Here is a 14,034-nt window from a genome sequence, read left to right as displayed (position 1 = left end):
CAGAATTTAAGGGCTTACATGATATTTTCTCCTCAGAATCCATTTACTTGTAATATTAAATTGTACTTCAGTAAAATTGATGACATTATCATCATATGGGCAGGAATAAGCAGACATTCTCTGACTTTATAAACTATTTAAACAATAATAGATTTAACATGAATTTCAACAGTGTATATAGGTGAAAAACTTTGAATTTCTTGGATGTAGAAGTGGATGTAATATCAGGACCATTGGAAACTAGGGCATATCGTAAACACATTGCAGTGAGCTCACTACTTGATCATAACATTAACCATCCAGAATATGTAAAGTGCATTTTGCCGTAAGGACAACTTGTTAGGCTATGACATATCAATTTTACTTTATCATACGTTGACCAACAGGCAGGAGAATCGCTGTCAAGGCTAGAAGAGAGGAATTATCCAAAACCTTTGTTGTAAAATGCATATCTGCACTTAAAGGGGTACTCCCGTGTAAAACTTTTTTTTTTAAATCAACTGGTGTCAGAAAGTTAAACAGATTTGTATATCACTTCTATTAAAAAATCTTAATCCTTCCAGTACTTTTTAGGGGCTATATACTAAAGAGAAATCCAAAAAAGAAATGCATTTCCTCTGATGTCATGACCTGTCCAGAGAAGGAGAAAATCCCCATAGCAAACATATGCTGCTCTAGACAGTTCCTAAAATGGACAGCAGAGGTCAGCAGAGAGCACTGTGGTCATGACATAACAGAAAATGCATTTCTTTTTTGGATTTTTGGATTTCTCTTTAGTATACAGCCCCTAAAAAAGTACTGGAAGGATTAAGATTTTTTAATAGAAGTGATTTACAAATCTGTTTAACTTTCTGCCACCAGTTGATTTAAAAAAAAAAAGTTTTCCACAAGAGTACCCCTTTAACCCCTTAAGGACTCCCGTGATATAACGCGGGGTTACACGGTAACCCCGCGTCATATCACGGCGGGCCCGGTGTCATTGTGAAGCCGGGACCTGCCTCTAATAGCGTGCAGCGCCGATCGCGGCGCCGCACGCTATTAACCCTTTAGCCGCGCGCTCAGAGCTGAGCCGCGCGGCTAAAAGTGAAACTGAAAGTGGCCGGCTAGCTCAGTCGGGCTGTTCGGGATAGCCGAGGCGAATCGCGGCATACCGAACAGCTGACAGGACAGCGGGAGGGCCCCTACTTGCCTCCTCGCTGTCCGATCACCGAATGACTGCTCAGTGCCTGAGATCCAGGCATGAGCAGTCATGCGGCAGAATCGTTGATCACTGTTTTCTTATGAGAAACCAGTGATCAATGATGAAGATCAGTGTGTGCAGTGTTATAGGTCCCTATGGGAGCTATAACACTGCAAAAAAAAAGTGAAAAAAAAGTGAATAAAGATAATTTAACTCCTCCCCTATTAAAAGCTTGAATCACCCCCCTTTTCCAATAAAAAAAAAACACAGTGTAAATAAAAATAAAAATAAACATATATGGTATCACCGCGTGTGGAAATGTCCGAATTATAAAAATATATCATTAATTAAACCGCTCGGTCAATGACGTGCGCGCAAAAAAATTCCAAAGTTCAAAATAGTGCATTTTTGGTCACTTTTTATATCATTTAAAAATGAATAAAAAGCGATCAATAAGTCCTATCAATGCAAAAATGGTACCGTTAAAAACTTCAGCTCACGGCGCAAAAAATTAGCCCTCATACCGCCCCATACACGGAAAAATAAAAACGTTATAGGGGTCAGAAGATGACAATTTTAAACGTATTAATTTTCCTGCATGTAGTTATGATTTTTTCCAGAAGTCCGACAAAATCAAACCTATATAAGTAGGGTATCATTTTAATCGTATGGACCTACAGAATAAAGATAAGGTATCATTTTTACAGAAAAATTTACTACGTAGAAATGGAAGCCCCAAAATTACAAAACAGCGGGTTTTTTTTCAATTTTGTCGCACAATGATTTTTTTTTCCATTTCACCGTAGATTTTTGGGCAAAATGACTGACGTCATTACAAAGAAGAATTGGTGGTGCAAAAAATAAGCCATCATATGGATTTTTAGGTGCAAAATTGAAAGAGTTATGATTTTTTAAAGGCAAGGAGCAAAAAATGAAAATGCAAAAATGGAAAAAACCCCGGTCCTTAAGGGGTTAAGGTCAGTAAACAATACAAGGTGTGGATAGCGCTGGTGACATAGGGAACAACAAAAGCAGCGTTGTGATGCGAAATGGACGTTGTCCAGTTTATACCTCTCCCTCAGTGTAACGGCTTGATGTCCTAAGAGATGTAATAATGAAGCTACAAGTATTTTGCAACACATATATTAGTGCTGGTGCTGTTTCTTTCTTACCTTTATTGATTTTACAAATATGTTAAATATTTAGTTTTTAGTATTTCTATACAGTAACCTCCGACATGCGATGGCCCCGACATATGATCAAATCGACATACGATGGCCTCTCAGAGGCCATCGCATGTCGATGTCAGCATCGACATACGATGCTTTTATATGTCCGGGCCATCGCATTAACTGCTATACGACAGCGAAAAATGCTTAAGCTGCTGTCGGATAGCAGTTTAAGCATCCCGGACAGGTTCACTTACCTATTCCCGCTGCTCCGGGTCCACTTCACGATCCTCCGGCGTTTTCTGCATCTTCTCCAGGGTCCGGGCCTCGCTTTCCGGCGTCATTATTACGTCCCTGCACACGCCGTCCCGGCGCCGCAACGTAATAACGTCACCAGAAAGGATGGATCCCGGAGGATCCCGAAGAAGATGCCAAAGCAGCGGGACAGCATCGGGAGCCCCTGGGACAGCATCGGGAGTGGTGAGGACGCGGTCCGGAGTGGCGGGGACAGGTGAGTATAACTTCCTATACTTTACATTGCACGAATCCCTCAACATACAATGGATTCGACAAACGATGGGTCGTTTGGAACGAATTACCATCTTATGTTGAGGGACCATTGTAGTTTGTACAACAATTGTTTGACAATGCAGGGAATTTGTTATCAGTGTCACCCACACTAACCTGTTGGTACAGGCTGGTAGTGTAGGTGACACTGATGATAACCATTCTTGCCTATCCCTGATCCATGCTTGTTATCCTTCTTGTTCGGGTGGCAGGCTTGGTGCACATGCACTCCGGGGAGCACACTGGCTTCACTGCTGCTGCTTCTTCACAGCAGCTGGGACGAGTGAAGAAGCATCAGCGGCAACATCAGCGTGCTCCTGAGGCATCACCAGTGCACCAAGCATGATGCCCAAACAAGGAGTATAATGGGCAAGGATCAAGGCTAGGTAAGTATCACTGTCATTAGTGTCATCCTCTCTACCAGCCTGTACCAACAGGTTAGTGCAGGTAATACTGATGACTAGAGATGAGCGAACTTTTGAAAATCTTTTATGAACTTTTTCAAAATCGTCAGTTCGATTCGGCTCAGTTCGATGCAAACCGGCACAAAAATAAGCCCCAAACATGTTTTCAACACTGCCCAACTACTCCTGCAGCAGCTTGTCCATGAGTCATGGACAAGAGATAACCCGTGGACAAGGCTGCATGAGCAGACATACCTCCCACCACCACAAGGAAGGGACATGCCCCCTTCCCCTGAGAGCATTTCCAACACTGTGAGTTAATGAAAAGAGGTATTTTTTTATAATAAATATAAGTGATAGAGGCATAAAAATTAAATGTACATGGCCAGGATTATTTTTTGTGGGATCTAACAGGTATGCTTTAAGCAGCCAATATGCCTGTCACTGTACATGAAAGAAAGCATGCAGCTAGCCATCCTTGCCAGCTTTTCTTAGGGACCAGCTTGTTCCGTCTCCATCCCATACTGTCAAGTTTGGTTATGGTTCTCCTCCTCCTCAGTGTCGCCTTGTGAAGGGTCCTGGTCCCCCATCCCTTCCTGAGAGTCCATTGCCAAATCCTCCTCCTCCTCTTCTTCAGATTCCACTTTCTCTACCTCCTCATCCAAGTCCTCCTCCTCAAGGAGAACATCTGTACTGCTGCCAGCTAGATAGGAGCTCTCCCTCTTCACTCCTTCTTCAATCATCACCTTTAGCATTAACTTTAAAGGAAATATCAGTGGCATTACATCACTAATTCCGCAGTTCTTCTTGCTGACAAACCTGGTAGCCTCCTCTAAAGGCTGGAACATGCGACAAGTGTCCATGATTAGCTGCCAATCCCTCAGCTGAAAGTCACACTGGCTGAAAAAATTGTCATTTTGCTGCATTAGGAAGTCTGTCACCACTTTGCGCTGCTGGTACAGGCGGATCCAACATATGTAATGTTGAGATCCATCATTTTGAAACGTCACACATGAAGCATTGTTGAGAAAGACCGTTTTGGCTCTGTAGGTGAAGGAAGGCAAGAAACATTTCACGACAAACAGGGATAGTGTGTCATGCCTGCTAGACGCAGTGCTTTGATGATGTCAGTGCCGTTATCAGTGATCACGTTTCCTAATGTCAGATCATGACCAGAGAGCCACTGTAAAACTTACTGTTGTATCCAGGGCAGCATCTCCTCTGCTGTGTCGCTTTTCTTGCCAGACTCGACTTAATTTTGCAGCAATGAAGGGGGGGGGGGAGGGACAAGCTATGCTCTTTTCTGTGGGGTGATAAAAGGAGGAGGGCCAACGGGAGAATGAGGATAGGCGGGTGGTGTCAGCAGTTGAAACTGATCAATTTAACAATGGAGGTGCAACCACAATTGCCTGGCCTCATTTTGGTGGAGCCTCGTTCTGGAGGATGTTGACCCAGTGGGCCGTAAAAGACATGTTTTGGCCCTGGCCATAGATACTTTGTCACGTATCTACCATGGCCTGCACTGTTCTGCATACAGACAACTAAATGAAGTGGCCCACCCTCTCCGCCACATGACTGTGCAAAGCGGGGACGGCTTTCTTGGCAAAATAATGGCAAATAGTTATGTGTTGCCTGGGTTGGCCTTTAGTTGCCTAAAGGCCGTGGAGTCAACAAGATAGTACGGGAGTGCCTGTGCAAGCAACAATTTGGCCAGGTGAAAATTGAGGCACAGTACAACAGGGTGACTGGGACAATACTGTTGTCTGGAGGACATGGATTGCACAATGGATAACTGACAGGATTGGGTAGCAGCAGGAGGACACAACACTGATGAGGCAAATCCCAAAAAAGTGATGCCTGTGGACAAGGCCTGGCTGTTAGACAATTGGGAGGGATATGTAGAATCATCAGTAGCAGCAGCATCATAAGCAGCGTCTTCTTCATGTGGTTGGGCACCTTGTGGTAACACTCCATATGTCTACATAGACGTAGTTACTACACTTGGACCCTGGTCACAGCTTACTGTCTGTTTGCACAGATGAGATAGTCCACATTCTCTGCATCAAGTAGGTTGAAAAGAATTTCCACACAGCAGAATACCAGACAGAGACTGCACCACCTGACTGTGCCCCTCCTCAGGAAGGCTTTTTCATAGAACCTGAACATGCAGCAGCCTCGCCGTCACCTGAGCTCATCAAACCAGCAGCCCTATGTCTGTCATGTTTCATTGATTTTCTTCCCCTACCGTGGCTACACTCTTCTTCGCTGACACTGCCACTACCCACTTGCGCTGAACAGGTCAGCTCCTTTTTAACTGGTTCCCACGTCATGATCGTCGATATGATCTTCAACATCAAACTCATCATCGTCCACGCCAGTCCTCTCTGCTTAACTCTCCTCAAAAAACTCCTCCCTGTGGCTAGTGCTATTCTTCTGCCAAGGCTAGTGCTATCCTTCTGCATAGAAAAACGGAGATCACCTTTATTACCTGTACCCCAGTATTGGCAAACCCGACGATCTTTACCATCATTCACCGGATCGCAAGAAATTTACTGGAGCATGCTTCCGGGGTTGTACGCATCCTGTCTGCCAGCGGACGTCTCCCCATCGAAAACCTTTTTCCGGCAACCAGGCTCCAGGACCTTGCTGGTAAGTGTGCCAAATCCCCAAATCAACTCAAAACTTTCCCTGTGCCGCCGGGGTAGAGTGGTCCACATTTGACGGGCCTCCAGCGCTGCAGAGTTCAGCCTCATGCACTCACAGGATTACAATTAAGAGACTATCTATATCCCACTCACCAATCTCTATCCCTGTGCCGCCAGGGTAGATTGGGATACACACAAGGAAACCCCAGCGCCGCAGAGCGCATTGATTTTAACCCCTTACCAACACGCTGCCGCATGCAGTATCCTGACCAGATACGAGCTATACAGAGACATGTAAGGGTCCGATGTCCGATGTAAGGGCCCTACAAAGGACACCACAAGCACTATCATTGTAATAATAAATTGTTTTAAATCAATTCACTGGATCTACAACATATTTTACATATATTTTATATACACCCATTTATTGGTGACAATCATGCCCAGACTTGAGGAAAGTGTACCCCCACTTTATACAAAAAGAAGAGACGGACAGTTCCACCGCTCCACGTGACTGTAGACGAGGAGCAATCCACTGACAGGTCGCTCACCATAATCATGTCATTAATACACGTATAGTCTAGAAAAGTCGGATCATCCGCTAAAACCAAATAGCCTCTAGCAGACAGGGAGAACTTGGGATGGCTGACTAGAACCCTGGTTGCTGTTGCGCTTCCTGTACTAGAGCTGGTCTTGGCACCAACATTCTTAGTGCCAGAGGACATGGCAAGGGTCTTCTGACCTCTACCCCATCCAACATTTCTATTTACCAAATGTGGTTAACCAGGAGAGTTGTGGTATCTGGGGTGTTGCGGTAATACTACAGGGTCTGGTGGTATTAACCCTTGAATGTCGTGACGCCAGGGTGAAGTTTGCTTAGAGTTAATGGTCCTACCGCCAACCTGCCCAGAATTTTTCTTTTATTATGTTATACACTGGTTGCGGATTGGGTTGCCTGAGGCTTTCTGCCCAATGCCTTAGCAACTAGGGTCTATCGGTACTACACACTTACCCCTAGAACTCTGAACTAGATAACAATTTGCATACTGTTACCTTTTTGGATACATGTATTTTTGGTTAGCTACAGGATTACCTTCTGGCCAGGAAGAGCATCCCGAAAATGTAAAGACAAAAGAACATACTAGTGCATGAGATTAGTGCATAACAGTGGTATGGACTAAGAGATAGCATGTTACGGTCCCTAAGACTTATTTTTGGGTTTTTGTGAAATATTTTTCTGAGTTATGTGTATTGGATCTTATGAAAGTACACTAGTGAATTTTATGTACTGTACTATGTATAGATTGTATTGGATGACTGGAGTCAGTCTTGATACCTAATTGGTATGTTTTGATAGGCGCTAGTGAAGGGTGGCATTATTGTTACTCCCAGAGGAGCTGGGAGGGCACCTTTAAGTAAACACTATAACACCTGGAAAAGATATGTTCTATGTGTACAGGGATTGGATATTTCTGAACAATAATCACTTACATTTGTTTGACATTTTATGTCAACAGACATTTTATTTATTAGAACACAAGGGCTACCTGATAGCAGCACAACATCTGATGCATTCAGGAAACATTTACCTGCTGTATGGGTGCAACATTTTATGCACAAACATATATTACTAATAGATTATTTACAATAAACAGCCACATAAGGATCAACAGTCCACCTATGTTATGAGTCCTCAATAAAACACGGCTGTTGCCGGAGCCAGGTGCAAACTTACTAGAATCTCCTCAGACTAGGAGTCTCTCGGCCAGGGGCCGGGCACAAGCTTAAGAAATGGTTACATTGCTGAACGATTAACTTCTTGGCATAGTCCTGCCAGGCACTTCTTCTTGAATAGGTTACCAAACTGAAGAATCTGTAGGAAGAACAAAGGTACTGTGTACCAAACAGTTAATTTCAAGCAGGAAAGAGAAAAAAAAAATGCCTTAGACAGGGAATCTTCTTGATTTCCAAACTCGTCTATCAGCGTGCTTCCTGCTCTGCGACATGTAGCAAGGAGCACGAGGTTGGGATTCTCTCATAGGGTTTATAGCAGTGTCCCATGAGACATTGGTGAGTCGAGACTGTGATACAGATGGGTTCACGCTCACCACAAAATTGATAGCAGTGGCCGAGGCCACTGGCACTACAGTTGGTGCTGGTTGTTCTGGCCTCACCTCCTTTAGTGGAAAAGGCCACGGCACTTACGTTGTTGCCTGCTGGTTAGGCCACACCTCCGGGCATGGATTAGGCCTAGGCACATCTGTTGGTGCCCGTTGCTGCTTAGGCCTCACGTCCTCAGGGGGAGTAGGCCTGGGCACATCTTCTGTTAGAGATGCTGTTCCTGATGTCCCGGGTGATGCCCCTTTAAGGGTAGCCGGCCACTCGTTGTCCTCTGGTAGCGGGGGTAGGTTGCAGGCCTCTTCGGCCCCAAGTGACAACTGCTGCAAGCGGTCGGCAAGGTCTTGGAAAAGTTGTGCTGCAGCTGCGGCAACTTTCCTCTGCTCTTGCGCAATCTTACTGCTCTCCTCACGTGTTGCAGTGGGCTCCGCCATCTCTGTACACCTCACTGCCATCTCGAGACTGTAGAGGTCTGGCCGCATGGCTTCTTTTATGTGGGGCTCCCACAAGATGGCCGCCAGCCAGAAGGACGTCATCGGTGCAGCTCTGACTTCCTGTCCCCCGGGAAACACAAGCAAAATATAAAACAGTTCCACTTCGGCATAGGAACAGCTACACGATGTCCACGCCCAGGGGCGAGACGCAGATCAGTGCGGGACATTTTGGCGCTCTTTTTGGTTTCTGCCTTAACCCATTCAGGTGCAGTCTGCCGTGGAGCATGTAGCATGGCTTTGTTCTTAATCTTACACATGGCCACAATACAGTTTTATTCACCTCCCTCCCTACTTTTTCTTGCGCCCCAGCTAAGCACAATTTCAGCATAAAGGGGGTACTCCCACCCTAGACATCTTATTCCCTATCCAAAGGATAGGGGATAAGATGTCTGATCGGGGGGGTCCCGCCGCTGGGGACCCCCGCATTATTGTATGCGGCACCCACCTCTTTTTACACCGGAACCGCTGGAGGCTCTGAGTCGCGAGTCCGGGACGGAAGTCCGTGATGTCAGGACTCCGCCCCCATGTGACGTCACCCCCCCTCCTATAGACTTGCATTGAGGGGATGGGCGTGACATCACACGGGGGCGGAGTCATGACGTCACGGACTTCAATCCCGGACTCGCGACTCAGAGCCTCCAGCGGTTCCGGTGTAAAAAGAGGTGGGTGCTGCATGCAATAATGCGGGAGTCCCCAGCGGTGGGATCCCCGCGATCAGACCTCTTATCCCCTATCCTTTGGATAGGGGATAAGATGTCTAGGGTGGGAGTACCCCTTTAAAGTCCCGTACACTTTTGGGCGCTATTTCAGTCGCAACTTGCGATAATCCCGGCCAGTTCATAAAACACATTCCTGCATAGGGGGAGGACTATGGCTCTTGCAATAACAGTATACACCCGTTTTTCGTTGCGAGTGGTCAGGGTAGCAAAGTTATTAAAGGCACACACCCATATCCTGTTCGTAAGACACCAAAAAACTTGTGGTGAACCAGGAGAGTTGTGGTGCCTGGGGTGTTGCGGTAATGTTACAGGGTCTGGTGGTATTAACCCTTGAATGTCGTGACGCCAGGGTGCGGTTTGCTTAGAATTAATGGTCCCACTGCCACCCGGCCCAGAAACGGTAGGGAATAAACGGAATGTCCACAGCAGGTTTTATGAATTAACTGGAGAACTTTACTTGCAGATTTTATGCAACAGTCTTTATACAGAAACAGTCTCTTTAGAGGTAACCGGGATACAGGCTTCTCACGGGCTTTGCTGGGACTTGAAATAATGAGCTGTTTTATGCAGGCCACTGTGCTACTAATTATAAGATTTTAGCTGGTAATAGTCACACAGTATTTGATAGATTGAGCTTTGTAACCAACGGTTTAGTGGCTGCAGGTTCTTAGGCTTTGACCTAGATGACTTGAAATTTCTGCTGAGATGTGCTTGGCTTTGTAGTGCAGGAACAAGAGCAGGAACTAAGAAAGAGAATTTAATGGCTACAGCCCTTTATATATTAAGGGGGCTGGACTGAGCTCATTGGTCAGCAAACCTGTAAGTCCTGAACCCAGTGAACTCTGGGTACATCACATGACCTAGTAAGGTCCTTAAGCAATTATACATTACAACTGTACATCACGTGACCCGGGAAAGGTCCTATACATAGATATTTCCTATACATTAAATAATATATTAACATAGGTTGTATGAGGCAACCAGGGGTAAGCCCTACAGGAGAGCCCTATGGAAATGGAGGGACTCTGGCTGAGGGGACTTTAGACAGGGACAGGACCAGGTCCTGTACCGGGACTCCACACAAACATACTTTTGGAGGATGGTTCAGATTTGGAGGTTAGTTTTCTTAACCCCTTAAGGACCAAGGATGTACAGGTACGTCCTTGGTCCTGCTCCAGTGATATAACGCGGGGTTACACGGTAACCCCGCATCATATCACGGCAGGCCTGGCATCATAGTGAAGCTGGGACCCGCCGCTAATAGCGCACAGCGCCGATCACGGCGCCATGCGTTATTAACCCTTTAGCCACGCGCTCGGAGCTGAGCCGCACGGCTAAAAGCGAAAGTGAAAGCTGCCGGTTAACTCAGTGGGCTGTTCGGGATAGCCGCGGCGAAATCGCGGCATCCTGAACAGCTTACAGGACAGCAGGATGGCCCCTACCTGCCTCCTCGCTGTCCGAGTCATTCGCCGAATGACTGCTCAGTGCCTGAGATCCAGGCATGAGCAGTCATGCGGCAGAATCATCGATCACTGGTTTCCTATGAGAAACCAGTGATCAATGATAAAGATCATTTTGTGCAGTGTTAAAGGTCCCTATGGGAGCTATAACACTGCAAAAAAAGGTGAAAAAAAAAGTGAATGAATATCATTTAACCCCTCCCCTATTAAAAGTTTGAATCACCCCCCTTTTCCCATATAAAAAAAACACAGTGTAAATAAAAATAAACATATATGGTATCACCGCGTGCGGAAATGTCCTAATTATTAAAATATATCATTAATGAAACCGCTCGGTCAATGGCGTCCGCGCAAAAAAATTCCGAAGTCCAAAACAGTGCATTTTTGGTCACTTTTTATATCATTTAAAAATGAATAAAAAGCGATCAATAAGTCCTATCAATGCAAAAATGGTACCGTTAAAAACTTCAGATCACCTCGCAAAAAATTAGTCCCCATACCGCCCCATAGACGGAAAAATAAAAAAGTTATAGGGGTCAGAAAATGACAATTTTAAACGTATTAATTTTCCTGCATGTAGTTACGATTTTTTCCAGAAGTACGACAAAATCAAACCTATATAAGTAGGGTATCATTTTAATCGTATGGACCTACAGAATAAAGATAAGGTGTCATTTTTACCGAAAAATTTACTACGTAGAAACGGAAGCCCCCAAAAGTTGCAAAACTGCGTTTTTTTTTCAATTTTGTCGCACAATTATTTTTTTTCCTTTTCACCGTAGATTTTTGGACAAAATGACTGACGTCATTACAAAGTAGAATTGGTGGCGCAAAAAATAAGCAATCATATGGATTTTTAGTAAGATTTTTTAAAGGCAAGGAACAAAAAACGAAAATGCAAAAACGGAAAAAAAACCCGGTCCTTAAGGGGTTAAAAGCAGGTAGGTATAATAGAAGTTTAATTTACCCCAAAAAATTTAACATACAGTTGCTTGAGAATGCTAATGCGCGTGATATGCAGGTGCTTTTTAGTGCGCTGCTACATCACAGACAGGAAGATGTAAACGTGTTTGTTGAAAGCAATAGTATTCACGAATTACAAATTTACAGGATTAATCTCTATCAAATACCCACCATTGTTAAAGTGCTGCTATATCCCAAACAGAAAGATATAACCAGTGTTTAGTGAAACCAACAATATTTACGAATAACGTATAAACAGGTATAATCCCTTTCAAATGCATGCCCTTGTTAAGGCGCTTCTATGTCTCAAATAGGAATATGTAACCAGTGTTTGCTAAAACCAATAATATTCACAAATAATGTATTCACAGAGTTAATCCCTGTCAAATGCTCACCCGAAGATGTAACTGGTGTTTACTGAAACCAATAATATTCATGAATAATGTATTTAAATAGCTAATCCCTGTCAAATGCTCACCCTTGTTAAGGCACTGCTATGTCTCAAAAAGGAAGATGTAACCGGTGTTTGCAGAGTAAAGCGATATGCTGTGTTTAGGGCACTTCACATATGTATCATTATCATACAGGTCTGCTGCAGCACAGCTTTGCTGAGATCACTGCTTGTTGTGCTTTTTCTTTGGTATCAGCCTTTAAAAAGGCTTGCTGGGCTTTGTGGTACATGATGAGGCTTGTGTATGAATGGTCAAGAGGTCCCCCTATGATCAGCCCACACACACAGAGGCTGGGAATAAGCACTAATATGCCGTGGATCCTTGTACTTCCCCAATAGGATTTGTGCACTGTTTATGCTATAGATCAGGAATGGGTTCTGGCTCCTGGATGAGAATTGTGGCTCCTGTACACACGTACACACACACACGTACACACGTATACACACACACACACACACACACACACACACACTCTTCTTCTTTGCTCTCTCTCTCTCTCCCCCCTCTCCCCCCCTCCCTCTCTCACTATCTCCCTCTCTCTCTAAAAGTTCAAGAGTTCTGGGAACCAAGAGTTTGGGGTGAATCATGGTTCGCTGCTACTGGCTCGCTCATCTCTAGTGAGGACAGATTACCTTTAACAGCTTTAGCAGTTTATTTACAAATATAATACCAAAGGGTTTATACAGTTTCAAATATAAACATATACATTTCCCATACATTTACATAGATTACTTACCTGATATACTTGTAACTGTGTAATCATTTAAAATTAATTTGATAATTGACATTTGTCACTACATACCTGTGCTTGAGCGGATTGTTTCAGTTCCCACTACTAAACCTAATAGGTCATATTGATTCAATCTAGAGCCATCTGGGGCAACAGCAACCGATTTGTCAGAACCATTGGTCCATGCATAAACTACTTCCGTACTTGGATAAGCATCTGCAAAAGTAAAAAAATAAAAAAATAAAAAAAAAAAAATAAAAAAAAAATAAAAAAAATAAAAAAAAAAATATATATATATATATATATATATATATATATATATACATACATATATACTCTTTCTATTATAAATTTAAAAAAGTACATACAAAACAAACCATTTTAACCCCTTAAGGACTGAGCCCTTTTTCACCTTAAGGACTCGGCCATTTTTTGCAAATCTGACCACTGTCACTTTAAACATTAATAACTCTAGAATGCTTTTAGTTATCATTCTGATTCCGAGATTGTTTTTTCGTGACATATTCTACTTTAACGTAGTGGTAAAATTTTTTGGTAACTTGCATCCTTTCTTGGTGAAAAATCCCAAAATTTGATGAAAAATTTGAAAATTTAGCATTTTTCTAACTTTGAAGCTCTCTGCTTGTAAGGAAAACGGATATTCCAAATGATTTTTTTTTATTCACATATACAATATGTCTGCTTTATATTTGCATCATAAAATTGACGAGTTTTTACTTTTGGAAGACACCAGAGGGCTTCAAAGTTCCGCAGCAATTTTCCAATTTTTCACAAAATTTTGAAACTCGCTTTTTTTCAGGGACCAGTTCAGGTTTGAAGTGGATTTGAAGGGTCTTCATATTAGAAATACCCCATAAATGACCCCATTATAAAAACTGCACCCCCCAAAGTATTCAAAATGACATTCAGTAAGCGTTTTAACCCCTTATGGGTTTCACAGGAATAGCAGCAAAGTGAAGGAGAAAATTCACAATCTTCATTTTTTACACTCGCATGTTCTTGTAGACCCAATTTTTGAATTTTTGCAAGGGGTAAAAAGGAGAAAATTTTTACTTGTATTTGAAACCCAATTTCTCTCGAGTAAGCACATACCTCATATGTCTATGTAAAGT

The 14,034-nt window shown here is 43.5% G+C and overlaps 1 protein-coding gene across 5 annotated transcripts in view; it reads right to left on the bottom strand.

Annotated features, from left to right (window-relative positions):
• LOC130291604 (ras-related GTP-binding protein A) overlaps nt 1–14,034 on the bottom strand; it is a 1,042,086-nt gene that overhangs the window by 391,434 nt on the left and 636,618 nt on the right. For all 5 annotated transcript variants that reach the window (XR_008847980.1, XM_056540559.1, XM_056540557.1 and 2 more), the window contains one exon: nt 12,974–13,117. Coding sequence is in view for 4 of the 5 variants with exons in the window: in XM_056540559.1 (XP_056396534.1) it covers nt 12,974–13,117 (144 nt within the window). In the remaining variant the exon portion in view is untranslated. The remainder of the gene's footprint in view (nt 1–12,973; nt 13,118–14,034) is intronic.

The sequence above is a fragment of the Hyla sarda genome, chromosome 9 (genome assembly GCF_029499605.1).
Source record: "Hyla sarda isolate aHylSar1 chromosome 9, aHylSar1.hap1, whole genome shotgun sequence".
In the NCBI taxonomy this organism is placed as follows: domain Eukaryota; kingdom Metazoa; phylum Chordata; class Amphibia; order Anura; family Hylidae; genus Hyla; species Hyla sarda.
Note: the sequence above shows the minus strand (reverse complement) of the source record. Positions and strands in the feature narration are given on the sequence as shown.